Source organism: Corvus hawaiiensis, chromosome 8, assembly GCF_020740725.1.
Source record: "Corvus hawaiiensis isolate bCorHaw1 chromosome 8, bCorHaw1.pri.cur, whole genome shotgun sequence".
Lineage (NCBI taxonomy): Eukaryota > Metazoa > Chordata > Aves > Passeriformes > Corvidae > Corvus > Corvus hawaiiensis.
The window spans coordinates 29,893,136-29,921,040 of NC_063220.1; the positions used below are offsets into that span (position 1 = coordinate 29,893,136).

A 27,905-nucleotide genomic window follows, 5' to 3' on the forward strand; every position below is an offset into this window, starting at 1 on the left:
TTGCTACAACTGCTTTGTAGCCCCAACAAGCAAGTGCTTGGCTTGCTGTGAGCCATTTCACATACACCCTTTTGCTGCCTCCTCCCTCAGCCACACTGCTTTCGCATCAGAAATGCTCCCCCAGCCCAGACACTTTTAGAGCTTCTTACACAGCCTCTCCAAGCCAAGAAAACCACTCAGCTCTATTCAGTAGACTCCTGACAGCCTTCAAAAGGACTACTAATTCCAGTCTGCTTTAAAAATGCAGAGCATTCTCTCCCTTGCAGCTTTTCTGCCTTCCTTGCTTTAGGTCAGCACCTGTTGGGCCCATAAAGCACCACAGCAGAAACTCAGTGCACCTGAAATTATTTGGAGCTTCCACAGTGCTGAGGGCAGGGAGATCCCACACTCCTTGGGATGGAGTGGGCCATCAAGCTGCTAACACAAAAGTAGTTTTCTGGAGGAGAGTGGCGCACCCCTGGCTGGCTTGGACTAAGGGCTGACAAGGGTTAACAGTGTTTGCTCCTCTCTCCATCACACCCCCCTCCTCCTCACTGTGCATTTCAGTCACAGACCTGCTCCCTGGCCAGCCAGTGCTGGGATTAGGCTGCAGGAGCAGCCGGGCTGACACTCGGTGCAGGAGCAGGGTCCTGGGCTCGGCACGCAGCACACCCCAACTGCTGCACAGCTCCAGGAGCAACGCGAGGACTGAAGGAACAAACATCAGCACTTGGGAGATTGCAGAACTGGGCAAGTTTAAAACAACCAACTCAAGAAAATACCAAAATCTTGGCCCCTTTTTTTTTTTTTTTACTTTTCTTGAATGACTGCAATCATTTTAGTTGCTATGTCTGTTCAGGAGCCATATGGAAAAATCAGTCCTGTCCTGTTAAACTGGTTGCACAGTTTTGATTTTCGTCTGCCTAAAGAGATCTGAAAAGTCTATGTTCTTTTGTGCTTTTTTGGCAAAGAAAGCAAGTTGTCTGAGGATCATCTGACCAGGAACACAATAGGTAAGCACAATATTTTTTGTGTAACGTATTTCCAACGGTCTGAGAATATATTGTTTGCGTAACTGAGTGAAAACAACCTTTAGGATGATGCTCTCTTTGGGATAAGCTGATTATAGGTTTGTTGATCGCTTGGTTTGTTTTTCTGGACAAGAAAAGCTGAGCTGCTGTGGTATCAGTGTGGTTTGCAAGATCCTGTCATTTAAACAGCAGAAAGACTTTTTTTTTAAATCCTCTCCAAAGCACAGAGCAACTCAGATTCCACTGTCAAAGGTAAAGCAAAATATTTGGGGTTATATTTTAAATCTGTTAGCTATAATTAGACTACAAGAATAACAAAGTGGCAAAGTGACACAGAGTCATAAGGAAAAGCTCTAAGAGCATTAACAGAATTGATTGGAAATTATAACTATTCTTTCAACTTGTTCAGATGGTTGTTTAAGCCTGCATTCAATCAGGTGCTAAAATATTACAAACAAGCAGAGAATAAACCAACTTTGTCTGGACGTTGAGAGGGACATTCAGATGACCTGGTAATAATAATTTCCATAATCATCTCACTGATACTAAAGATGTGCTTGACTATGGGAATCCCAGATTCTGTACATAAAAACCTACAGATGTATTCAATGCTATATTTAAATGTGCATGTTTGAAATGGATTTTAAAAGGAAGGGGTTCTTTTATAAAGTCACTTTAACCGCAATGGACAGCGGGTCTGCTGAACTGGAGATTTGACCGCCTAAGATCTTCCCCACTTTCACAGGCACTATGGGGAAAGAGCTAATCTCAAAAAGAAATAAAAATCTCTTAAGAATTGAGCCTTTGTCCTGTATGTTTTCTCCTACCACCAACCAATAATCAGATTTAACCAGGATCTTTACTCCTTGCTGCTTCTAAGATGCAATAGGCTACTTTTTCCTCAAAAAAGGGATCTCGCTCACAGAGCTCCCTCTGCTTTCCAAATCCCTGAGCTACAGCTGGCACCTGCATTAAAGGTCTATGCCCTTTCCACTTTCATACTTTCTGAAACTGCATGTGGCAGACAAAAGAGTTGTAAGCATAATCGATAACTGCACATAGTGCACTGTCAAAACTTCTCGTCCTAACTGGAGTCTCCTCCTCTGTGCAGCTCTGGGCAATGCTCACACCAGTTTAAGTAATGCCAGTATTTGCTGGGGCCTGGTTTTGTGCTTTTCTTTCATAGATTCCAAGCTGATGATAAGGCCTGTTGAAAAAAAAGGGACATAACTGATTTTTTAAAATCTCTTTCCACAATGAATACAATACAGTTGTAACAGTTCCAGTGAGCAGAAAAAGCTGAGACAGGCTGGAAGTGGTGCAGGTATGAGAACGATGGGCAATACAAAACTCTAAGAACAAGATTACTGCCCTACAGTGATAAAGCCTTCTTCCAAATGAGATACACAGAGCTTAAAATCTAAGTACCAGTTCAGGGATTCTTATCCAGGATTCTCCACCTTTGACCAAACAGTATCTTACACAGCTCTGGATAAGTTATACTGATCCTCTTATCTACACGCACCTACAATCACAGTGGACAAAATAAAAATTCAATGATCTCTGATAGAACAGCAAGAGCAGCAATGGTTGGGATGTACTGATCTCCTGTGAGTTTTAAAGGGACAGTTCCATTACACATAGCTCAGCCTTGAAATTTAGTAAGTGAACGCCACAAACTAGAAAAAAAAAATCGTTTAAATGTAATTCTTCACTCATTCTGAAAGCAGTAAAAAGATTTGTTTGAATAACTGTGATGTTGAACTTGTGCTCCATTGACTATACTTTTTCCTATAATCAAAGACTTCATAGTTTCTGCAATTAAATCTTTGCAGAGAGATCCTCTGAGGAATATTTCTGTGAACTTTAAACAATTTAGCAAACTGGAGACTGGCACTATATTTGAATGCCTGTCTTACTGGGATTACTGGGATACAAATACCAGGAAAGGCACAGAAAGAAAGGGTCACATTACTTTCTCTCCTATGGCAGCCGTTTCTGTTCACTTTTGTCGTCTCACTTTGCAGTACTGAAGATGTCCTGGTTCTGGCTTTATCTTCCTCTCCATCTTCTCATGGCGACTTCTTTGTGCCATTCTACAAAACCAGCCACCACCAGTTCCCAACAGAGCTTCAAGACCAATCTCTTCAATTCCTACCACTCCCTGATACTGGCAGATGGTAAGGAAACTACAGTTCACCTGCTGAAGGATATACCCAAAAGGTAAGAGCAAATCAGCCACTGCTACTCCCAGATATTTCCCCATGTCACTGATAATTGCATGCTACCAGTGCAAGCCAAGAATCCCTTTGCACCTGCAGGGCTCTGTCTGTGCACACTGAATTGCCAGAAAAATGCCCCACTCCTCAAGTGTCATTACACTGCCCAGGATATGGAATGAGCCTCTGAGATGAGGTTTAGCTTCCTGTAGACATTTCAGCAGCTTTCTGTGTTGTTTGTCAGAGAAGCAGCAGAACTGATACAGGACAGGTGGGCTCCAGCAGCAAACAGATGTGTCACAAACAGCCCAGCTTCACGTCTGCAGAGACAGCAGCCATCCTACATTCATGGTGAAATACAACCACGTTACCTAGCAAATTAACTACCCCAAAAATCAGCAGAATAGCCACACAGACATCTGGAAAACTTCTGCCACTGTCCTGCACACTAAAAGTCTTTTTGTTGAATGGCAATACAATTTGCTGAGATCAAAAGTGCTTTGCATGTGGAAATTCCACATTCTTCACCTTCCTAAACCATCTGCAAAGTCTTCTGCCATACCTAGATATGTAGGTGATCTAGATACTACAACTGGCACTGCATCTGGGCAGCAAAGATCAATCTACTTGTTTGGGAAGAGATGCACTTTGGAGAGAGAGCAGCAAATACAGATTTTGACATACACCCGAGTGGTCATGGAGCAGAGGGTGAGCCAGATTGCTCAGTCTTCATATGCATTGCACAGAAAAACTGGAACATGGCACATGTTATATAATGTGACCAGGAACAGAATAAGGACCTCTCCTCATTAAAGGAAAAGGGGTACTGAAATTTTAAAGAAAAGGGAATTTTTCTACGCTCTTGTGGCGTAACATTAAGACTGCAATTAGGAAGCAGTTTAGCATGATCAGGAAGGTTTTTTTGAACCCCAGTCATGCAAACAGAAACACAAGAGATGACAAGTTTTAGCTTAAAGACTTGAGAATGTGGAACTGATTCCAGTGAAGCTTCATTCTGGCCTAGTAGCCATACCCTGAAAGCAAGCCAGACCTCCAGGCTGACAGGATCTATCCATAATGACTAGGCTTGTCTCACTGGTGAACAACAAAAAAACCCTTGAATTGCCAATTGCCTTCATTTCAGTGCAGAGTGAGGCACCCAGATCCAAACATTTCTGTGGCCAAGTCCAAACATTGTACAGTCTGTATAAAAACAACAGAAATAAAACAGAGCAAGACAGGAGGTTGGGCTTTTTTAAGGCAGGAATCAAAACCTGACCAAGGAGACTGATGTCACTTTGTACTGCTCATGCACATGAGGTAATTAAGGTAGAACCACCAACAGGTGGTTATGGAGACAGCAGTCAGCTAAATCACATCCATCATCCAAAATAACCAGCTAAGGACAAGATACAATGTTCACCTGAAGTGCAAAAAAAAAAACCTCAGAGGGAAAGATACTGCCTAAGCTAAGTGGATAAAGCTTCTAGCAAATACTTGTGGAATAGGAAAAAACTCCACAGCATGCTTTCATTCTGCATCTGAAGGCTGCAGACATTCACCATCCCTTTGTGTGGACACACCCCAGAGAACAGTCATTTCTACCCAGAGCACAGTGACCCACATCAGAATGGATGATTACAAGGAGTTTCAGGCAAACTTGAATTCCCTGATACATTTCCCTCTATTTCTATCCACATTCACAGGTACTACTTTGTTTTGGAAGAGAGCAGGGTCCTCACCCCTTTCTCAATAACAGTGACTCCCTGTGATGTTCCCATCGAGTGGAGGATACTTGTCTACAAGTCTCCACCAGGTTTCCCAGGAAAAGCAACACCAGGTAAGGCCTTTGGTCTGCCTAAGTAGAGGCAAAGAAAGCATAAGTTACTCATACATAACTGTGTTATAGGAAATTTCCCACAAGCCCAAACATGCCATGGTTCCCTCTCCTGTGAGCTGCCATGGACTGACCCTGTCCCCATGGGTGAAACATGGGAGAGGAGCAACTGCAGGTCCTCCAGGCTGCACAAACAGATCAACTTCGTAAGTGTTGGTACTGGGCCAAACTTCCTGCTGCTGCCTCAGTCATTTTTCTGTGGCTTAGGCTGCTTGAGACAACCATTTGCTCCCCACGTGAAGCAGAGAAGATTTAGCCATTTATTCTTGCTACACCTACCACAGCAGTGGGTAATAAATTGCCTTTACTCTGAAAGGCAATTCCTTTCTCTTGCATGATTTTTTGAATTAATTTTTCAAATTAAAAATCTAAAAGCTGCCATTAACAAGTTCTTACCCAAGCAAGTACACCTGACTGATGAGAACAAATTCTACTCCTTTGAATTGATAAGTTTTCCCTCTTCATGAGACAACAGCCTAAAACTAATCCAAAGAAAAGAACCTATCATAGAAATAATGAGTCTCCTTAAAGAAAAGTACCCTAAGAGACAGCAAATAGAAGAAGAAAATTGTAGGGGCATCAGGCACGATACAAGCCAAGCTTTTGTTAGTTGTGGTTTCATAATTATAGTATTTTTGAAAACATAATTCTACAGCTGCACTGCTAAAATAACAGCTCCTCAAATTTTATTTTAATAAATTGCCAGTAGCAACTTATTTTTACTAAAACATATTTTTAGTTATAATTGCTGCTTTCAAGAAGAAAATACAATGTTCCCTAACAATAAAACTTGTATGATGTGCTTTATTTCACATCTTTTAAAACAGAAGTTACAAGTCTGCTTTTTGCCTGCAGGTGACCATGATACACAAGAGGTCTCAAAATCTCAGAAGGCTCCAAGCATGGTGTCCACCATCTTCAACTACAAGGGAAATTCTGTAGAGACTTACATGGGAATGTCTTCCCATTCTGCCGTTTACCTGCTGGAGTTCTTATCCACCGAGCGAGACACGCACATCACCGTGTACTTAACAACTGACACAACGTCTGGGCACCTCTACCCAGAGCTTCCCATGGACCCACGCATAGATGTGATTGGCACTGGCCACACAACGGTGACTCTGACCTGGAAACACAGCCCTTCTGTCTTGCAGCACAGGGAAAGCATCCAGTACTGTCTCCTGGTTAATGAAAAGCACAACTATAAGAGCTTATGTGCTGCTGAGACAGCAATCAGATCCTCTGGAATGAAGCTGCCACCCACATTAGCTCTGTCCCTCTCTCCATACCTTCTGGAGCCACAGCAGGTGATGATATTGTCCAACAGTGAACTGAGCATCATCAACAAAGTGAGCAGTGGGGAAGTCAGGCAGGTGTGCATGGGCACCAAGAACACTTACACAGTGCCCAATCTCAGCCCCAGCACTCAGTATTACTTTGATGTTTTTATTGTCAACCTCCTCACAAATGCCAGCGCCGCATACACCGGGACATTCGCCAGGACCCTGGAAGAACCTGAACCCAAGGTGACAGAGCTGAAAGATGGCAAAGTGATTCATGTGGTCCTGGATGGGAAAAAGCAGAAATTCTACAGTCTGCAGTACCAGGCGAGGCACAAGAAAATCCACTTCACCTTTCAGTTGTGTCGGGGCCAAATACGGGTTCACATAACAAGGAACGGCAAAACAGTGGCATCGGAAAATCTCTCTGGGCTGAGGTATTTGTCCCTGAAGGGAAAGTTGCTGGACACCTATTTGGTGCAGCTGAGGTCCACAGAGGAATCTAACTCTTCTGTGAAGGTACAGGCATCCCCACATTTCCACAAGCCCTTATTCCCACTTCTTCCAGAGAGCTTAAAAATCAAATCCTTCAGTAAACTGAGAACATGCAGGTCTGTGACCATTGCCTGGCTGGGAACACAAGAAGAGAGCAAGTACTGTGTGTACAGGAAAAGGATTGAAGAGGATCAGATTTGGGGGGAACTGCAGAGTGCAGACAGGTGCTCCGGGCCTGAATCTCGGCACAGATCAGAGAAAGTGCTGTGCAAGTACTTCTATGATCTAAACCTCCAGCGAGCTGTCACCACAGAGACCATCAAAGGGCTGGAGGCAGGGACATTCTACTTGTTTGATGTTTATCTCTTTGGGCCATCTGGCATCCCTGTCAGATATCACAGCAAAGTTGTGAAGACCAGGAAAAAATGTTGAAGGTTTTAAAGGAAAGCTTTGAAGTGAGTGAATGAAGGTTATTATCAAAATCTACACCACTCCAAGTCAAAGGCCCTGCAGTTTGAACTGTGCTGACACAAAAAATTTAAAGGCAGAAGAACAAAAAAACACCTTAGATAATTACACTTACATCTCCTCTCCTGTGTAAGGTGGGGTGCTTTATTTCTTCTCTTGTCTCATTCAAACATTAAAAACAGAGCTGTGAAACAAACTCATATGCATGGACATAAAATAGCCCAAGAGAACCCATGAGAAATAGATTGGTTACCTAAAATGCTCCTGAAATTCAGCACAGAAATGATGGAAAATGCCTCACAAGAAGCACACATCATTTTTCAAGTCCCAGAGTTTTCTACTTTCCATAACTCATTCAGCTAATGAGGAACTGAGAGACCCCACAAATCAGACTACTCTTGAGAAACAGATTCCTCACTGCTTGAACAGGAATGGAGGCAAAAATAAATTGAAAAAGCAGTGGAACTGATGTATAGCTCCTTCAGTAAAGCAGGCTGAATTACATCTTCCCCTATTGCCCGCATGTTTGCTTGGTTTCGTTCCTACAGAGAAACTGTGCTTGGTTAGAAACAGACAAAATTCAGGCCAGGAACTGGCTCTGGATCTGGCTTTTCTGGGGAGTGTACAAATACACTGCTGTGCTACTGCCCATGGAGGAAAGCAGCAACTGAGGAATCTTGCCATAGAAAGATTTATCATCTCTAGTCTCTGATATCGAGCTCATCTCTATGACTCTGTAACTCCTGACTGTAATATATTCATTCTTTGCATCCTCAAGCCAGCCTATATCAATGAATGCATTGCTTTGACAAAAATTAAATGCAATTTTCCTATTAAATATCATGGAGAAAAAATATTTGCAGTAAAAATTCTGGCAAATGCATTTTGATTGTCTTGCTTCCTTGACTACCTTTCTTACATGGTCTGAGTGTAAAAAAAAAAAAAAAAAAAAAAAAAAAAAAAATCAAGTCTTCATAAAAAACTGTCACACTCAACTTCAATTATCAGTAGAAAATATTTTGCACATAGGCTTGTGGCAGGCCTGTAATCTACCTATGAAGACATGCAATAGATGCACTAACCCAGAGGCTGCCAGAGAAATCTTGCCTGCAGTAATTCTTTTTCCTCTACAACTACACTAAACACATACATAAATGATTAAATCCATTATTGTGTATTTGAGTCATTCTCTTGCAATTCAGGGTCGTCAAAGCTCCAGTTTACCCTGAGTAATTATTACATCCAAGCATGTTTGGAGGCCCTTGGTGAGGACTGAATCAGTCCCGTGTGCAGGCCGAGGGTTGTGTCTCCTGCTCCAAAGCCTCTCACAGCCCTGTGCACCCTGTTTCAGTCACCCTGTGACTATTCAGCCCCAGATGGGGGCTCAGGGCCTTCCCTGCTGCAATATCTGGGCTTGGCTCGCATTCCTGCAGGCACTCTTCCGGACTCAGCAGTGCCATGGCAGAAGCCACGTGCTCTGCAGCCTCCTCTCCACACTTCACAGGCCTTTTGGCTAATTACAGGGGCTGGCAGCTGCTCTGCCTTCATTCCAAGGCACGCTCTCACTTCATTTGCCTCCTGCCAAAAATAGTCTGAGCTCAGAGGGCAACAAAGGTCATCTCCACTTGGAAATCTCACTGTCTTCTGCCTTCCTCCTCAATTTCAGGCATTTATATTCTGGATGAATTTCACTTAGATGCCCTACAACTGGCTGTAATAACAACCATAATTATAATAGAGGAAGAACAGGAAGATCTGTCTTACAGCAGATACAATATATTCTTAATCCCCTGCCCTCAGTCTGTCAGAGCATTAACCCTTGCTTTTACCCTCTGTACACAATTGCCACAAAAATGTCCCCTGGAAGAGGAAGATACATTGGCAACATGACCCATACCAGTGTTTCTACTAAAGCAGGTTTTTTACAACAGAATTGGCCTTGGGCTTCTCAGCAATACCGTGGTTCAGGGCTGTAGTCAAGAGAATGAGGAAAAGATAGAAGGAGAGCCTGAAAGACAGCAGAGAGCTGAGCAGTCAAAGGTGGCACAGAAGCAAAGGCTGTGTGTTGCGCCAAGTAGACTGACAGTGAATCTATTAGGAAGGAGTTCAGGTTTGAAGGACAGTAGATATTTCAGAGGGACTTTGAAAAGAGCCAGGAGATTCTCCTCTTCCCAGATTCACCAGCTCCTCTTCACTCCTCCTCTCCCTGGCCATTGCCCCATGCAGAGGAGTGGCTGAGGCAGAGCGCAGTGGGAAGCTCTGAAGAACACAACTTACCGGTCCCACAGCCCAGGCTGGCAGCCAAGCAGGGCAGTGACCACTGGTGCTGCTGGAAGGGCTGATGCCAGTCCCTCACTCACAGAAGGAGCTTTCTCCCACCCACACCAGGTCCTCCATCAGCCAAGGCCCCTGCATTCAGGACAGAGCTCAGCTGTAGAGAGGAGCGCGCTGTTCTGTCGAACCCATCGCCTCTAATACACACAGAGCAGGTACCTGCCCTCCAGGTAGCAGCCCACTTTGCTCGTGTGTGCAGCCAGCCATGCTCTGTAATGGGAGGGAATGTTCCCCTCCACTGATTTTTCTACTGTGATTGTGCCTGTGTGCACCAGGCTGCAAACTTGTATTCAATTCACTCATGCCCAGACGCTGCTCCTGAGGTGGCCTCTGGGTGCACTGGTTTAAGCTGAGTCTCAGTGCTGACTGCTGTCCTGAAAGTTTCAAAGGTTTATCCACAACAAAACCAAAGGTGCTGTGTTACAGTGTGGATACCGCAACACATGTATCAGACAATGAGGCCCGTGGAAAAAAAATATACATGGACTGATTCTTGATAGCTGTTTCAGAGACGTTTATGTCTCCAGCCGCATGGCCGGGGCTCTGCCCAGGAACTGCGGCAATCACAGGACCCGAGGGTCCTTGCCCACGCGGGGGAACACAAACCAACCAGTGGGGAACGAGGCTGACCAGGGCCAGGGAAACACCCTGCCTCCCCCTCAGGGCCCCTCTCCCAGGGCTCCATGGCAGGGGAAGGGCCCCAACAGGGCTGCATTACACCCTTGGTGCTCTTCCCACCCCTACACAGGCAGTGACTTATGTGCATAGCTCCCCATCTTCAGCACTCACAAGTCCTTTTCCTTCCAAGTTGTTTGGCATCTTTCCTTTCCCCCTCCTTCCCATTTGACCAGTCCTGGCATACTAGGCCATGTCTGCCCATAAACATTTCCCAAACCACCCCATTTCTTGTGTTCATGCTTTCTGCCATCCTTCCTGCTCAGTTTTTCAGAAAGGCTCAATGCCTTCAGCTCAGCCTGTCCTAAGCTGTCATCAGCTCTTCCCATGTGCTTCCCAGCCCTGCTGAATCTGAGTCACATCAGAAGCGAAGACAGATCTTTTCACGGAGAACATTTTAGAGCAATGTTTTGGTCTTGTGGATCATTTAGAGTAAGTCATCAACATCATTATCAGGCCAAAGTATTTTTTCTGGTGTTCAGTAGTGGGTCCCAGCTTTTTTGTGTACTTGCAGCTAACGTATCTCAAGTCCTGTCAGAGCTGAGTTCAAAGGCCATGCATCCCCTCCCAGCATTTTTACAGAATTGCTCCCACTGCAATGCCACCCCTGGGAAGTGAGGGTCAGGGTACCAAAAGCAGAGCAGGCAAATAAGAGAAAACAGGTTTAATCCCACACCCACTTCCCCTGTGGGCTCAGCCTCACAAATCAAAATTTGAATTGGCAAAATGAGGTGCTGGTATGTGAAACAGTGAAATAATAGAGCATGGGCCTAAGTCTACCATTGTGTGTTGCTGTTAGCCACAAACCAGAACACTGGGGCTCTTCAGCATCTCCTTTCAGTGCTTCATACAACTGCTACTCACAGAAATTTCAAAATGTGACCCAAGTCTGTAACAACTGCTTGTTTAATTTATACACTTTAAAAGATACTGCTAAAACCAGTGTAGAGGTTTCAGACACTGGGTTCATGGACTAAAAGCATTTATTAGTTAATATTTAACTGACAATAAGAATCATCTATTTTGTCATTCCTTTTTCCTGTATTTAACAGCCCATTTATTCATTCCCTGTTACTTTGAATAATAAATTTAAATACCTTTCCAAGTGGATCTGGTAGTTTAATAAACTGTTCCCTATCTGCTCATGTTCAGGAATGCATTCACAGCTTTAAAAAAATTTCTCCATTTCATCTTTGTATCTTGCAATTTCTTTTTCTGGCTGATGCTTTCTCACTTGGAAGACTCACTTCTAGCTTAAACAACATATTCAGATATTCTTCCTACTTTGGCCTGTGATGCTGAGGTGAAATCCTGCTCATTATTTGTTTTGAAAGACACAGAGCTGACGTGTTGGTTTACATGTACCCACATAACCCCCATTTTGGGCTTCCTTACTATTCCCTGTTGGTTTTTGTGGGTTAAGAATTTATGAGCCATGGGCACTGCAGTTAAACATCCCGGCCACATGCAGCTTTGCACAAGGCATAAAATCTAATATTGAAAATCAAACAGTATTAGCACTGACAGCAAGTACAGACCAGTGACCCCAAAATGCCAAAGGCTTTCAGGTGCTGTTAGAGCAGCTGAAGCTCTCTGGCATTTAGAGAAAAATGGATGACTTAGCAGCAGATTAGTCATTCAGCAAAATAACCAACCCAGGCAAAACAAAATAGATGGTGGCTTTGGGGGAAGAGGGTGAACAAATGATGCGTGGCTGCTCATCAGTGTTACCTGTTCTGCATATGCAGGATGGAGAAATCAACAGCATAACAAAGCAGACAGGTCAATGTGCCTCTCTTGAACAACAACAGGGATTTCCTGGACAAGTCTGTCAAGGAATATTAAATAACAGCATAGTAAAAAGTAGATCAATTTACTAGAAGAGGCAAACAACGAGTGCATCTCACTGCTGCATTGCATTCCTCTGCCCAGAAACGTGATGTAACTCAAGGATGAGCCCGGAGGATTCCGGGCTGGCAAGCGCCGATGGCAGGAGCTGCAGGGCCTCCAGCAGCCCACGCTGCCAGAACACCATCTCAGGCAGCACATGAAATGCCGTGCTGCCACCAGAACTGCCAACACGAGAGGGCACTGTCAGGCTGGAGGAGAAGCACAAAGTGTGCTTGATACGCCTTATCAGGAGCAAATATTTCAGCAAATTTAACAAGACAAGCATCTTTCTGATAAGATTATTAGGCAGAACAGATAGAAGAAAAATCCAGAGCACACATTTAATTTTCATTAAGTCTTCCAAGTTTGAGGGGGTTTTGTTAAAATTAAAGTGCTTAAAACCTGACAGCCAAGGAACAGTAAGAGACAGGCACTTGCTGCCAGGGCTGAAACACCAGTGCTCCCACTGCCTCTGAAACGTTCAATCAATCACTAATGGGGCTAAAGCTCCTATAAAACAAAGAAATACTGTGGTACAGAGGATGGTCACAGACTCCATGAGGTTCAAGTGGGGAGTCTTATTTCAGGCAAAGCTTGCTCAGCAAGTTCCTATCTGAGGCACCCCATGATAACTTCACCTCTTCTCCTGTAGTGCCCTTGTACTGAGGGAGATTCTCTGGAGTATTGCTTCCCTGTCCCACCAACAACACTCAAAGACTTACCTCCCACTGGAGCTGGATGTCTCATCTATACTCTGGGACACAGGAAACAGACTGCAGCTTGTCAGGGACTTATTTTGGGGGGAATTTGGTCACTGACTTTGTAGCCTCTATGAGAGACTAAGGATTTGCTTACAGAGGCCAGGAGCCATCGCCAAAAAAACTGCAGACCTATACTGCTTCTGCACTGAGGAAAGTTCTCTGAAATGCTGCTTCTCCACCTCAAGTTTACAAAAGCATGTGAACAAGGACAGAGGTAACAGCAGAAGGGACCAAGAAGGTGAGAATCAGAGATACTGTTTCTTTTTGTAAGTGCTGGTATCAGTGACACAAGAGGGGCTTCAAGAAGGTGCCTCAAAGTCCAGTTTCAAAAAGATTGTTTCAGATTCCCATAGTAGTTTGCTCTGAAAGCAGAACTCAGTAGGAAGGGAGACCTCCAGGAGCAGAAGAAAACAATGAATAGTGAAAGTAATGAGGTAAAATTTGAGTTTGTTAGAAGCTTCTAAGCAAAGGAAGGGCCCAAAATGGATCCACATTTTGCATCCAGCTCCCATTTTTATAAGTTGCCTACTACTCACAGGAAGCCTTTTTGCCTGGACAGAGATTTCTCTGGAATGACATTCATTCTCAGAAGGGCTCTGCAGGAGCCCTGATAAGGGCTGCCAGTGGGATACATCTGTCCTGGCCCTTCCTGCAGCATTTTCCAGGCACCAGCACCACAGTGGTAACTGACACCAGCAATTTTTTCATTCTCTTTCCAGCAGCAAGAAGATTATATTTGATTGAGCTTCACTACTGATTAACTTCTGTCTCCAGAGCTCTCTGCCAGCATATAAACCCACTAAGCCCCTAGTATTCCTGTAGCCTGTGACTCATAAGAGAACTCAGCATGCACTGTGTTGTCTGTCCCAAGACTATGATCCTAAGGAAATACTCAATCTGAGTCTCCTTTAGAGGCCTCTGAAAATAACCACACACAGCCCACTGTCAAGGTAATGTGCTGTTAGACCTGGATCTCACATCTGACATATCTGCTACATGAAAAACACCACAAAACCAAAACAGGGACTCTAACTAAATAGCCAAAGTCTAGCTGGCCTGCTTTTCATTTTCCTCTGGGACATATGGTTCAAAATCAGCCCAGCAACACCCAAAGAGGTGCTACCCAGCACAACTGAGGTGGTACTAGTGTTAAGGAAAAGACAGGAAGTACCAGTGCTGGGTCCCACACTTTTTGTGGAGGCAGGTGATGGTTTTAAAGAGATTAAATGCATCTGCACACATGCTTAGGGCATGAGCTGTCTCACCCAAGGCTGAAAACATAACCAGAGTTAGAGCAGAGCTATTGCTATTCACTGCAGTGCTGACAAGCCTTCGTGTCCTGAGGCTTCACCCACTGAACCCCCATAATTAGGGAGTTAATTCCTTCTTCCCTTTCTCCATCCCTGATACATAGAAAGTGATCATAAGCATGAACTACTTGACTTAGTATCTCAGTGTCATGACTTGGGGCCAGTTTCATGATTATTAAGCATTTGGAGTTGACAGTTACCCATGACTGGGGCTCGTGAATCGCAGTTCAAGAGATCCTGAAAGCAAGAACAGTTTGCTTACAATGACAACCAGGAAGGATTAAGATGTTTTCTGTACATGGTGGAAAGTTTTAACTTGAATTCTTTGGCCTTTTTCCCTATAGAAGAATCCAAGACAAAGAGGGAGCCAGCATTAAGCACTACAGTCAGTGACAAGTGCCTTTGAGGACAAGAGCCATCCACCCACAGAGAGGGATTCTTTTCTTTATCTACAACTCAAGGAAGGAAACAATTTTATTATTGGGTTGGCAAAAAAAAAAAAAAAAAAAGTAAATATTTCTATTCAGGCAGTTAGTTTCATATGTGGGCCAAACCCTCTGGTTTTGTAACATGTTACAGTCCTCAAAGCCAGATTTCAAAAGCAGAGTGCCAGTTTCTCAGCTCAGACTGAGAACCCACAAATTGGCCAGACCATCAGCAGCGCTTTGCACATATTATCTCCTGTTGGGACAAAATCTTTTCAAATCTGCCTGTAACTCAATGAAACCACAACAGTTACATCTGCAAACAATTTGGCCCACAATATTTTCCTCCCTAGTCATGTTTATGCAAAGGGGAAAAATAGTGACTACTTTATCCATGCTATTCACATGTACTAATGCACAATAGCGTTACTTTCTAGAATACCCAGAAGAAAGCAGAAAGGTGTTTTATTTTTATTCCTCCTCTTATTCAAAAGAGAATATAATTACCCACAAAAAGCAGCCAATTCCAGCTCCAAAATACAACTATTCTATAGCTAAGCAGCAGGACAATTCACTTTGAAATGAAACTTCTCTAAAAGCGATATCAGAACTCCCACTCATGCAAATGGCTTTTGTTTGCAAGGGTGGTTGTTCTTGAAGAAAGGACTCAACAATGGAATTGAAAGGTGATTCAGAACATGAAAAAACTAAGTCTGGTTCTGAACAGGACATTAGAGGGGAAATCTGCAGCTCACATTGTGTTGGGCACAGTCAGTTCTGACTAGAATAAATGACAATTACATTATTCAATAGCCTTTTTAGTCTCAGAAATTGGCAGCAAACCTAATATTTCAGCTATTTGGATAAAACTGTTCCTTGTCTCTCGGGTATTGCTGTTTATTTGCCTCAACTCTATTAATTCCATCTTAACCAGGTATTCAGAAAATGTATGATAGCAGAATTGATCAGTCAAAACATACCGAACATTCTTTTCCAGAGGATTGCAAAATAGTTCATTTAAGTAGTTCTTTTGCAACATCCTTTGGCTACACTGTCCCTCCCACCAGCTTCTTATAAGAATCATAGAATTACATCTATTATTGCCTCACTACAGTTGCTTTCCCTACTGACTTGAGATAAAGTATCACAGAATATTCTGAGTTGGAAAGGACCCACATGGATCATCCACCATCAAGTCCAACCCTTAAGTGACTGGCCCATACAGAGATTGAACCCACAGCCTTGGCACTATTAGCACCAGGCTCAAACCAACTGAGCTAAATAGCCACATGCATTTTTGCTTTATTTAGAGCAGGAAGCTGCTTTTTCTTCTCTAACAGAACAGTTCCCCACCTACTCCAAGAAAAGAATGTATATTGTCATAGCAAGGCCCCAGTGACATCCAAAGGTAAAACTGCAAGCACGCTCACTTCCCACTGCTAGAGCATATCTAAAGGTAGGCAGTGGAAGCAAAAAGATAATGGAAAGACCAAATCCTAAAAGAGAAACTAAGAAAGAACTACCTACAGCCTGCAGTCTGGAAGGAGCCAGATCCATGTCTCTTAAATGTGACTTTGGGCAGGTAAAGAGACAGGCTTTCAGCACCCTGCCTGCCCTGTAAGGTGTGCAGAGAGCACAGAGCCCTGAAACACTCAGGGGCTATGGAAAGGGTGAGAATGACGGGTACTATTCACATCTATCTTACTGCTTTTCCCACATCCAAAGAGGCACTTCTCCATTTCAAGGAAATTGCAGCATTATGGCAAGAATACAGAAAAAAAATAAACACAAAGCTATATCACAAATCTGAATGTTGTACTCCCAGTAGAATAAGGGTGAACAGCATTTGGCTTTTAGGAAATTATGGGTCACTGTCAGAACACAGCTTTGATTTAAGTTCTAGTTGGTTTGGTTCAGGCTTGTGTCCAAACCCTTTAAAAAACAGTTCAGTTAGAACAGTTAAAGGAAGGACTATAGAGTTTACTGTACTTTTTCCTTGAACAGTGAAATGTTTTGACTGGAAGCAATTAGGGTCAGGAGCCTTTTTTATTATATACATATTCAGGCCACAGAACTGATCCCGATGGGCCTAAGTGCAGCAATAAATGTGGTGGGCATCCACTGTTCATTCTCACTCCAGAGCAACGGGAGCATTTTACCATTAGGTGGCACCAGAGAATATTTGAACAATAGCAGGAAGGCCCTTTGGAACTGGGATAGTCTTAGGCAGATGTAACCACGTAATTAAAAAATAGTCCTCTTTGCTATGCGTATGAGCTCTTTAATTACTTACTATCAGTGATACACAGTTCATCAGAATGCAAGTTACAGCTACAGCCACGATTTATTAGCAGGTGATTTTTATTCTTAATCACACATGGGAAATATTTAACATGAAATTGCCATACAGTTGGATTTAACTGAGATGAACAGCTTTGTAGGGTTTTATTTGTCTTACTGAAAAGAAAAATATATCTCTGCCCAGACAATTCCAAATGTGGGCTGTTAAAAAAGACCCTTTTAAGAGTCCCTGTGCATATCTGGTGCAATTCCAGCAAGGTCTATGAATAATTTACCAGCTAATGAGCTCTTTTCTGTTTATGAAATAATACTCTTAAGAATAATAAGGCAGGACATAAGCAGTAGCCATATGTTTCTTCTCAAGTTCTAGCCAGACAAATGACCTGAAAATTGCTGTTGCAAGAACTTCTAAAGCATATGGCTAAGTACAGGGAATTTGTTAACTTCTTGTGTCAGATCCAACAGTTTCCAATTATCAACAAAAGATGGCATACCAACCCAATTACTCCTGATATATTCCAGTCAAGACAGATTCCAAGTAACCATAGCTGTGTGGGTGTATGTGGTTTGAAATAACAGGAATCACTGCAAATTTAGTGTAAATAAAAAAAGTAGACCCACAGATCACATCCAGACAAATGTGTCCCAGTGTGCTGAATGTACTTTCAACAGGAAGCAGGAATTTTTAGGCATTCTACCAACGCTGATTTCGAGCCACCATAAACTATTAGAGGTACATTTACTTTCCAGCACTACAGAAAACTCCTGCAACAGCTTATTTCATTTGTCAGAGAGGAAAAGAAATACATCTTCCTTACGAAAGAAAACAAAAATATACCAAATAGTTGACAATTTAAAAAAAAAAATTAACTGCAGATTGCTTTTTAAGACAACATCCTCATCTGGCTGGATAAACACCAGGACACTGGTGCATTATGCATATTTCTGATACATCTGATTAAGCAACTGAGTCCAGTGCTGTGCTCTTACTCGCAGGAGTCCTTAGCCCCAAACCCTGTGGACACAATGTGCTTTCATACCATGCCTGAACCAAAGAATCTCCAGCCATTCTACTTGACAGCAAGATGGAAAAGCAAAGATATATTCACAACAATGGACCAGAACTCATAAAACCTCTAAGGAAAAAAACATGAGGAACCCATTCATACACTAAACAATATTTCATATTTGTACTAAAATTTATTACATCATCTTAAGAGCCATAAAAACTCTCAGGGATTATTCCCACTGTACTGAGTCAGTGTGTCAATCCAGGTCACTGTCAGCATGTTCTTCACTAAGTTAAGAATGTTTCTGGGTTAATTTTTGTTTTAATCACACATCTTGCAAGGAAGACAAACATCCACAGGTCATTTCATGGTGCATTTATGTTTGAATTCACCATGTTGAAAGCCACTGCTTAGGTCCTTTATTATTTAGCTTCCAGCAACTGCAAATGTTCAAGGTTTATGACATGTGTGGTAGTAAAACATACAAAATGCCAATTATCCATAGGCAAGCCAGTGACTGGAATGCTTTCCTTTGGTCAGCCTCAGCCCTGGGTCCTCTTGGGTTTAGTTGCTCAATCCAGAGCAGATTTCATTCACTACACTACAGACCTCTGGCTTGCTCTAGGGGGAGTAGAGCCTGAGTAGAGGCTGGTGGAGAACCCCTAACAGGCCACTGGCTGAGCAAAAAGCCTGAAAGAAATCATGCCACTGATGAAGGGAGAGTAAAAAGCCTTGCAAAGCCTGAGAACCTCCTCCTCTTCCTCAGGATTTCCAGCCAGACAAGCCGATCATGACGGAGACTGGTCCATTCCAACCAAAGTAAGCAAAACCCAGGGAAAGTGATCCCCCAATACTTAGAACAGACTAAACATTAAAATAACTGCATGTGCAAAAGATGTTTAAGAGTCTAGAAATGCAATCTTTTCCTAACAGTTCATGTTTCACTTGCATGAAACTGAAAAATCACCGATTTAACAAAGTCTTCCTTTATTATACTGTCTTTAAGACTAGTACCTGAGCTACAAGCACAAAAAGCAGGCATTTTTTTAAAAAAACACAACCCTGAGCTAATTAATTCATCATAAGAAAGGAAACAAGAGGTAAAGAATCACATTTTGGACCTGCCTACATTTCTCTAATTACAGTATGAAGATCCAAAAAACCAAAAAGTCACTCTGAAATTTGCTCTCTCCATGCTGAGTGTACATGACTGATGTCTTTCTCCCAAGCACAAGATTAAAACTAAACTGTTGTTCCTTATCATAGCAAATAATACCTGGCACTGTTCATAGGCATTTCCAATATTAACCCACCTGTAAAACCAAAGAAAACATTTTCTCATAGATCAGGAATCACAGTGCCACAGCAGCTCATTTCTAAGACCCAGGAATGCTGCCTGTGAAACTTAACCTGGTGTGAGCACATGGAAGCTTTTCAATGATTAGCTATTGTTTTATCAGCTCCATGACAGAAAAAGGTGAGTTTTCACCAGTAGCATCTAACTGGCAATGCTGCCTCAAAAACAGAATAAATATTAGTAGCCAATATGTTTTCCTAAGTGTCCTAATACAACTTTTTCCTAGTCAACTGTGGGAAAAGTATTCAAAAACTGTCCCCCCAATTAAAACACCTACTTTTAAGTCAGCAACAATCCACCTTCCAAAACACTATTCCCCACTGCATGTTATGTTCCACTTGTCAGACTGTCTCTCTCAGGCTGTGTGCAACAGTCAAATACAAATTTTTATCTCCTTCTCATGCTATATTGTTGGGGATTATGCTTGCCTCCTAATGTGCATTGTTTTACATACCACAGTTGGAAATATACCCTTCCAGCAACAAGTAAGCAGACACATGAATTCAGTCACACAATTAAGCCTATTGATTTTGGTCAACCTCTTTGTACACATGAAACCAGGCTTAAGCACCAAAGTGAACAATGGCCTCTCTATCATCTCACACAGTCTACAACCATCCAGCTACCTTAATTGAGGTAGGCATACACAACCAGTCAGCTTGAGCCATTTCAGAGCAGTTGTGTCCATGGTTTTTGTGGTATTAGCCAAACACTGATGCTGTGGTACCACAGGCTGCCTATCCCCAGGGATCTGAAGCCTGCTCTCCCTTACCTGCTGAAGGACAGGATATTGCAGGTGTCTCTAGGCCACTACACTCTGCAAGAACATTCAAGAAGTCTGTTCTCTCCATCAGTGTTCAGCACCACTGCAGGAGCTGTTCATCTGCTGGGGGAGGATTGTCTGTTACAGGGCATTTTTTGATTTTTTTTTCAATATACAATGATCACGTACTTATCTTCTCACCTCAAGTCCTATATCCCGTTTGCCACCCCAGCGCTGTCCAGTTTGTCACACAAAGCAGGTTCAGGAAGGGTACTGATTAGTCAAGTGAGTTTCATTTGGAGCACAGCACCTGTACAAAAGCCCTTGGACCACAATATTTCATCTCATAACTGAGAGTCCTCATCTCCCTGCCCTTACATCACCTGCAAAAATAGCAATGCCCTTCCCTAACTCCAGCAGCTCCTTCTCAGGCATGATGGCTGTATGGAAGGGCACTGCTCTCGTCAGCTGAAATCCCTGCTGCACCTGTTTGGATTGATTTACTTCAATGGTCTCAGTCAGTGGCTTTGTACTGGAGTCAAAAGATTTTAAATATCCTGACAGAGTCAGATAAGACACACTCGGCCTATTTCAGCATAAAATGCAAAACATTCTTAGAGCAAAATGTGCAAAACTCCCACAACTATTTAAGTTAATAATTAAAAGGCCTTCCCCTAGGGTTAACCAAGTCAAGTTAGTTATTCATCTCATTTAAAGTGCACACACTAGGACAAAAAAGGAAGACTATTAGATTATTCTGCATTTCCCTGCAGAGCTGCATATTAGAACCACATACAGGAGTGCAATACGCTTCCAGAGAAGGACAATATTGCTCCATACTTCGGCATTTGTGACAGAGTGCAGCAAGCCACATACCTTGAAGCCACCCAAGCCTCTCAGATTGCTATAGAAGACATACCTGCATGTCTGAAACTGCTCTGGTGGCTGCACCAGCTGAAACAGTATGGCACTCAGAGTACAGGCAAGCTGTACACATCACAGTGCATTTACAAAGTTACTTGCACTACTTTATAAGTGATAAAGACACCTTTAGCCCTTATACCTATGGGGACTTGTGACTGGTAGTCCCAGCCAGTTCCTTGTCCAAAAAGAAAATTTTAATCCCAATGTTGTTCACAGCTTTGCAGAAAGACTGAACCATAGAAGGTAACACTCTACCCTGTACAACTGCTACAGTAACTGCCCACTTCATGTGATCATGTTCTCAATAAAATCCATTCATGACTGCATACTATCATGTGTCCACTACCTCCATCCTGTCATCAGCTGACTGGTTTTTCAGAAAAAGGAAAAAGAAAGGCAGTCAGGCAGCCCTGCTATCCTGAGCCACTGGAGATTGTGCTAAGGGCAGCACCAAGTATTCCAGAAAAACACCATTACAATAACTGTTTGGGTTTGGAAATAAATATTATATTATAGCATAAGTTTTTCAGATTAATTTTAAATTGACATAGAATCTTCTGGAATATCAGCCTTTTCTTTACTCTTTGTAGCCTATTCACACAGTAAGATAGCAAGCATTCCTAAATAATTAGCCTTACTAATACATTTAGAGGTGATTTATATTTTTAAGAGCAGTACAAAAAATTTGCCCAAAAATAAACAAAGCACAGGGGTTTTTTTTCCCCAGTAACACTTTAAAAATTACATGTTGAGACTCAGGTATTTATAAGGCAAACTGAAGAGCATGCTTCATAGCATTGTCAAAGAGCATTCATTGCACTGAGATCTCTGGATCAAATCTCTATCTGTTATATGTGCAAAATCATTTACTCCAACACATCTGTGTGAAAATGTCCAAGAGCAAAATGCATTCCAACATCTCCACTGAAGTTCTTGGACATTTACAGTCACTAACCTGATAAAACACTATTACAGACTTGTTTTAGGAATGCTATTCAGTCATTTCAGTGCTTCCTGTCTCTGCCTCTGTGGGCTAGTAAACTTGACTTGAACAGTTTAGTTATATTAACCTAGCTTTCCTTGCCATTACTATGATATTTTTCTTTCTTGTGAGTACTGTGAGTCATTTCCTTAAATCTTTGCTGGTTTGGCTGCAGCCTTCAGGATAGCAGGAACTGCCAATGTGCCTCTTCTACTCCTGGTTTTAATTCTGCTGTGTGCTAGAACCATTTCTCTATTTGAGCAGATTTAGCTGTTTAGTTGAAATAATTACATTTTTGTCAGATGCAAATCATTCAAGCTCAGTTGTCAGTATAAATTCTTCGAAGTCACACAAGGTTCTAGTTGTTGAGGGCCTGAGGCCAATGTTTTCTAACTCTTATGATAAAACCCCCACAGATGGGCAGTCGTTTCCCAAGCCTTTAGAAACATGGCTATAGCACTCTGTCCTTTCATGCCTTCATTTAAACAGAATAAATGGAAAGAAGTCTTTATGTTTAATTGTATGAAGTCTTCTGATGCATTCTAATGGCTCAAATATGCCTCTGTGTATTGCTAGGCCTTGGGCAGAGGAAAGCACACACAAAAAAGTGAACAAGCATATCCATACCAGAAAGAGCCATGCAGGGAGCCCACACAGGAGCAAGAGACAGGCCAGGAAACCACCTACCTACAATGCAGAATCACCCTCCCACCAGGGCAGAGACACAACACAAAACTGAGACCCAGAGAAGCTCAAACCAGGAATGAGGGCTCAGGGTCAAGCTTAAATGGAGTTCCTGGGCCCATGGGTAGAGGGTGTCAGGTGGGGCTGATTGGGGCAATTCAAGCCTGTTAGCACTCAGAGCCCGGGCACTGTGGGAGAGGGGCTGCCCAGGGCTTAGGGATGAGTAGTTGAGAGAAAGAAAAGCAACCATGTTCTAAGTGCTAAATATATCCAGGTGCTTTTTACAGAATAGTGACTCACCAAGTGCAAACAATTTTATAGTAATGAAGTCAGTTATAAGAATTGTATGAAAGAAACAAAACAAAACAAGAAACCCTGAAATCCCATTTTTCTGTTCCGTTTCTGATAGATACCCCAAGGCTGATCTCAGCAGCTATTAGCCTTTGCTACTGCAGGGGAAGTGCATTAATTACTTCAGCCATTTTATATAATATGAAAGCCTTGAGTGACTGAAGGAACATGTGCAGTGTAAAGGAGATTTTCACTTAGTTGAGAGACTACTATAATAATTGAATAAATCTTATCTGCTGAGACAAACAGAAGAGTAGATTTTTCTAAATGCATCATTGTTAAATGCAGCATTTTAGCTATGCAGGATGCTAAGAAGAATGAACACTACATATACTAATAATAACAAACAAAAATAACCAGAATATTTCTAATAAAGAAGGTTGATCCATTTGGAACCTGACTCCAGAAAACACTTTTACCTATCTGTAATTTTATTTCCATTAGTTTACAAATGTAGAGGAAAACTGCTTCAGTATATATTTAATTTAAATTGAAGTATTAACTCCCCTCAATTGCAAACTTACATCAGAATTTATTTCAGATACCCTTACCTTCAATAAAACCACTTTTTCCTGTTTGACACTTTATGTGAGTGGACTAGAAAGAACATAAAACATCTAAAAATCACCTGTGAAGATTACAGTGGCAAGAGGCAAGTTTCAAAACAGAAGTATTTTTTCTTAATCCAGGAGAGCTTTTTTCCAGTGGCTTCTCAAGAAGAGAGACAACTTTTCTTGTTCTTAATTAAGGAAAGAACATGGTTAGCAAATTCAGGATTTAGGTCACAAACCAACTTTTCCTTATTTACAGATTTGTAATGCAGTTCCTTTGACAGCAATGTAGGATGTTACCTGAAATGACAAGGAGATTGCCAGTGCAGGATTATTGCTCTCATTCTTTTTGGTTCTTTAGAGTGCCATCTTCAATTCTAACTCATGCTCTTATTTATTAATTACTCTCCTGACAAATTAGGCAATATCAATAATTTTTTTTTCTGTTTGGTAATATTTAAATCTCTCATCATAGTATTCTCTAATTAGATTTAGAATGTGAACTATGACTTTGCTTCTGAGAGCCAAAACAGACAGGTTGCACTCTCGCCAGAAAGTGCCCATGCCATTTCCAAGAGTGAAAATTCCTGGACTTCTAAGCCTTGTACATTTGTTTCTAATTCTCCTAACATTTCAGAAGAGACAAGGTTCACACAGTCCATCTGTTGAAAAATCTTCCAGAGATTAAGATGTTTAAAACTGCGTGGCTCTAATAAATAACAGTGTACATACAAGGTTGTACAGCACGTTGAATGTTACCAAATGTTAACACCTCGTGTGTGCTCAGTCAGACTATTAAGCCGAGGTTCAATGGTTTTCTGTCAGGTTCACCAAGGCTGTATTTATTTCCCTGCTCATTCTCACAAGCATTAATGGCTCTCTTTAAAATCCTTTGGTGATGGGTGAGGTACCAGAAAACTGAAAAAGGTCAAATATAGTGACTGTTTTTAAAAATGCAGGAAAGGAACCAATAAATTCTAGACTAGTCAGTTGAACTTCTTCTCCCAGAAATATTCTGGAGGAAAAAAAGTAATTGGAACAGGTAATTGGAATAGGTAACCTAATAACAAGAGTTATACACAGCAAGTGTCATATTCTATGACAAGAATAAATCCTACCAGACTAATGTGCTACTGTAGCAAACCAGCAATGTCTACAGACAGGGGAGCAGCAGTAGAGGCCATAATTCAGGACTTCAGCAGAGTTTAAATCCTATTTCCTGTATCATTCCCATAAAATATACCAAAAACTGTCAATGACATAAAAATGTATAATAAGCATCCCCACACAGGAGTTAATGTTGTGACCATTAAGATGGAAGGATGTATCAAAGTAGATATTCTATCCTGGGCCCATATCTGTTCTGTTTCATTGATGATTCTATGAAAAAACTGGACTTATGCTTCTGAGGGGAGTAAAAACTGAAGCTGCAGAAGTACAGCATTGGTGCAAATGGATGTCAAAAAGCCAGGAACACAATCTTTAAGAAAAAAAAAAAGGATTAAATTCATTTGGGACAAGACCAGGAGACCATGCTGAGCAACAGTAATCAACACCAAAAACATACATCAAAGAACTACATTTGCTGAACGATGGCATTTTCAGAAAAAGACCTGGGGGTTCCAGTTCATGAACACAAGCCAAAAATGCCGTGCAGACAGGGTAAGCACTCCATAAAAATGAATAATCAGGAGTACAGGTTGTGAGGCAGCTGGTAAGACCATGCAGTTCTGTCCAGCACTAGTCAGGCCTCGGCCAGGGTATCCACTCCAGTTTTGTGCTTGTATTTCAAGAAGGATGTAGCCTACTATGGAAAGAGTTCCTTGCAGACCAACGAGAAATATGACCTCTGAGAATCAGCTGAAAGACTTAGGAGTGTCTAGCTTAATGAAGGTAACTCTCAAAGATTAATCAATGCTTGATAAAGGTATTCCTAAGCACCAAAGTCTGATAGAAAGGAGATATAATTCATTCATTGTGTCCATGGTGGACAGGACAATAACTAATAGCTTTAAGTTGCAGCAAGAATAATTCAAGTTACTCATTAAAGGGAGAAAATACTTCTTGATGGTAAGTGAAGCATAGGAATTTCCTGGATAGGTCACGAAGACCTCATCTTTAGAAATTGTAAAGGAGTAAATAAACAAATATCTATCAGGAATGAACTCAGCATAGTTAGGAGATGAATGAGATAAACTTTTTGTGATCTCTTTCAATCTTTTTTATGGTTCCATGATTCAGTATAGCTAAAAAGGTGTTTCAGAATCTCTCTGCCCTTATGGTTAGAAAAAGAATTTATCTGGGGAATTTCTAGGGGTGGAAAAGTTTTTATAACAGCTGTGGAGGATATTTTATTTATTTGCTGGTGGGCCATAAGTGCACAGTACTTTAGAACACAGTAGGCCACATTATATTATTCTGAGAAATTTAAGTTAATGGGACTCACTTGGGGAATATGGCATAACATCATGAAAGACAAAATATTATGGGCTCTTACTTCAGCAAAATAGTGAATGCAATAAAGCCTTTCAAAACACCACCAGCATTAATTTTCACCAGCAATAAACCCCTCCCAAATAACAACCCCCAAATTTAGCACTCTTTCCAGAAGAGCATTTCTAGATACTACAGATGATGAAAGAATCTGTGTGCTGCCTTCTCCTTCCCCACACTCACTTTGCAGCTTTCCAAACCACCCTTTTTGCACCCACCTAGGGAACTACAGAAAAGAGCACTTTGCTTCACTGTGGTGCTGTGGAGAAATTTGAGATCAAGAAAAATAAATAAATGCAAGCTCTGCAATACAGGCTGTGCTATATTAGCGATAAGTTACATTGTCTTAGTGGTCCATTTATATTTAACTTCTACCTCTTGGGCCCGTGGAGTGCAGACACACCCAGCCATCAGCTCCATGCATTGGGAGCAGCCCCAAAGCAGACCCGAACACATCCAACGGTGCTCTCTGCATGGTACACCAAAATGAGAAAGATCCTGTTATTCTTTTCTTTGATCAAGCTCCTGGCCCCAGAAAAATGGCCAACGTAAATTGTATGTGCCAAAGTCAACTTCAGCTGATGTTCTTTCTAGCCATTTGATCTTGTATCTGCCAACTTCCACCCATTTCCCCAATTTTATCCACATTTAATATTATGTAGCCATTAAAAATGTGTTTTTCTACTTAGTTCAAGTTTTCTGTGTAACAGGCATTTTATTCTTCCCCTGCAATATACTAGGAAAATAAAATGTCATTTATTCAATTGAAGTGGTAGAGTACTGAATTTAACTATAATAATGCCTAATCACTGTATCCTTCTTAAAGCATTTATATGGATTTAAATAGGAAATTAAAGAGTTTACTTCTTTTTTTTAATCTAAAAGCACATAAAGAAAGGGTTCTTTTCAGTGAATAAAAATTAAACTGTGGACATAATTATATTTAAGAGGTCTTTGATTGATTGTATTATTTATATGGCTGCTGAAAAAAAACTACTGCTGGGCTCAACCAATTGATGGGAAAGAAGATTTCTGTGGTTGTATTGCAGGAATGGATAAAACACAAGGAAAGGGACCACCTGGATTTCCTACTCTGAGGATCTCTGACTGTAAATCTCACTAATTTTTGAGTGGAAAATACCCAAATAATTGTTTTGCTCAGAGGAGCTAAGCACCTGTAGCTGTTGTGGATTGTAATTGGTGCTGTCAACACTCATGACTCGTGAATATTTGGATTGTGCAAAGCACAGGTCCTGGTATCTAGAGGACACACAACTCCAGCTGGTGTTGGTCTGGGGTGAGGCAGCACACTTTGCTGAATTTCAAGTTGTTTTGATAAGGGCAGTGTTCACTTTACCATCTGCAAAAAAAAAAAAAAAAGGTGCTTAATGACTGTAAACTTCTCAACTGGGAAGGAAAAAACTTTCAGTCTTTCCTGAGACTGCCCCACACACCTAAAATGAGATCACACTACAAGAAAACATTAAGAGAAAGGGAGTTTGCACTGATTTCATGACCTGCATGCATATTTTGTTCTAGTGTTTTTGACTTTAGACATTTTATTTCCCGGGGCCATGAGAAGTATCAGAAGATCTTGTGAGCAGTGAGTTGCCTGCAAGCTGCTGGCTACCATCCACAGAGGTTGAGACCACAAGGAGAATTAAACACTACAATTAAATACTAGAAGTTTCCACTAAGAATACCTCACTCCATGCACGTAATGTA

At 41.7% G+C, this 27,905-nt stretch overlaps 1 protein-coding gene across 1 annotated transcript; it reads left to right on the plus strand.

The window, feature by feature from the left end:
* The first annotated feature begins 278 nt into the window (after window positions 1-278).
* On the plus strand, window positions 279-8,252 carry LOC125329637 (protein NDNF-like). Its single transcript, XM_048311843.1, has 4 exons — window positions 279-992; window positions 3,038-3,233; window positions 4,936-5,069; window positions 5,982-8,252. Exons 2-4 carry the CDS (start codon window positions 3,046-3,048, stop codon window positions 7,331-7,333), a joined length of 1,674 nt encoding a protein of 557 aa, XP_048167800.1. The 5' UTR covers window positions 279-992; window positions 3,038-3,045; the 3' UTR covers window positions 7,334-8,252.
* The last annotated feature ends 19,653 nt before the right edge of the window (window positions 8,253-27,905 follow it).

Coding starts and splice junctions, on each gene's coding strand:
- LOC125329637 (XM_048311843.1), top strand. CDS start 3,046: ATGTCCTGGTTCTGGCTTTATCTTCCTCTCCATCTTCTCATGGCGACT. Junction 3,234..4,935: donor CTGAAGGATATACCCAAAAG/GTAAGAGCAAAT, acceptor CCACATTCACAG/GTACTACTTTGTTTTGGAAG. Junction 5,070..5,981: donor CCCAGGAAAAGCAACACCAG/GTAAGGCCTTTG, acceptor TTTTGCCTGCAG/GTGACCATGATACACAAGAG.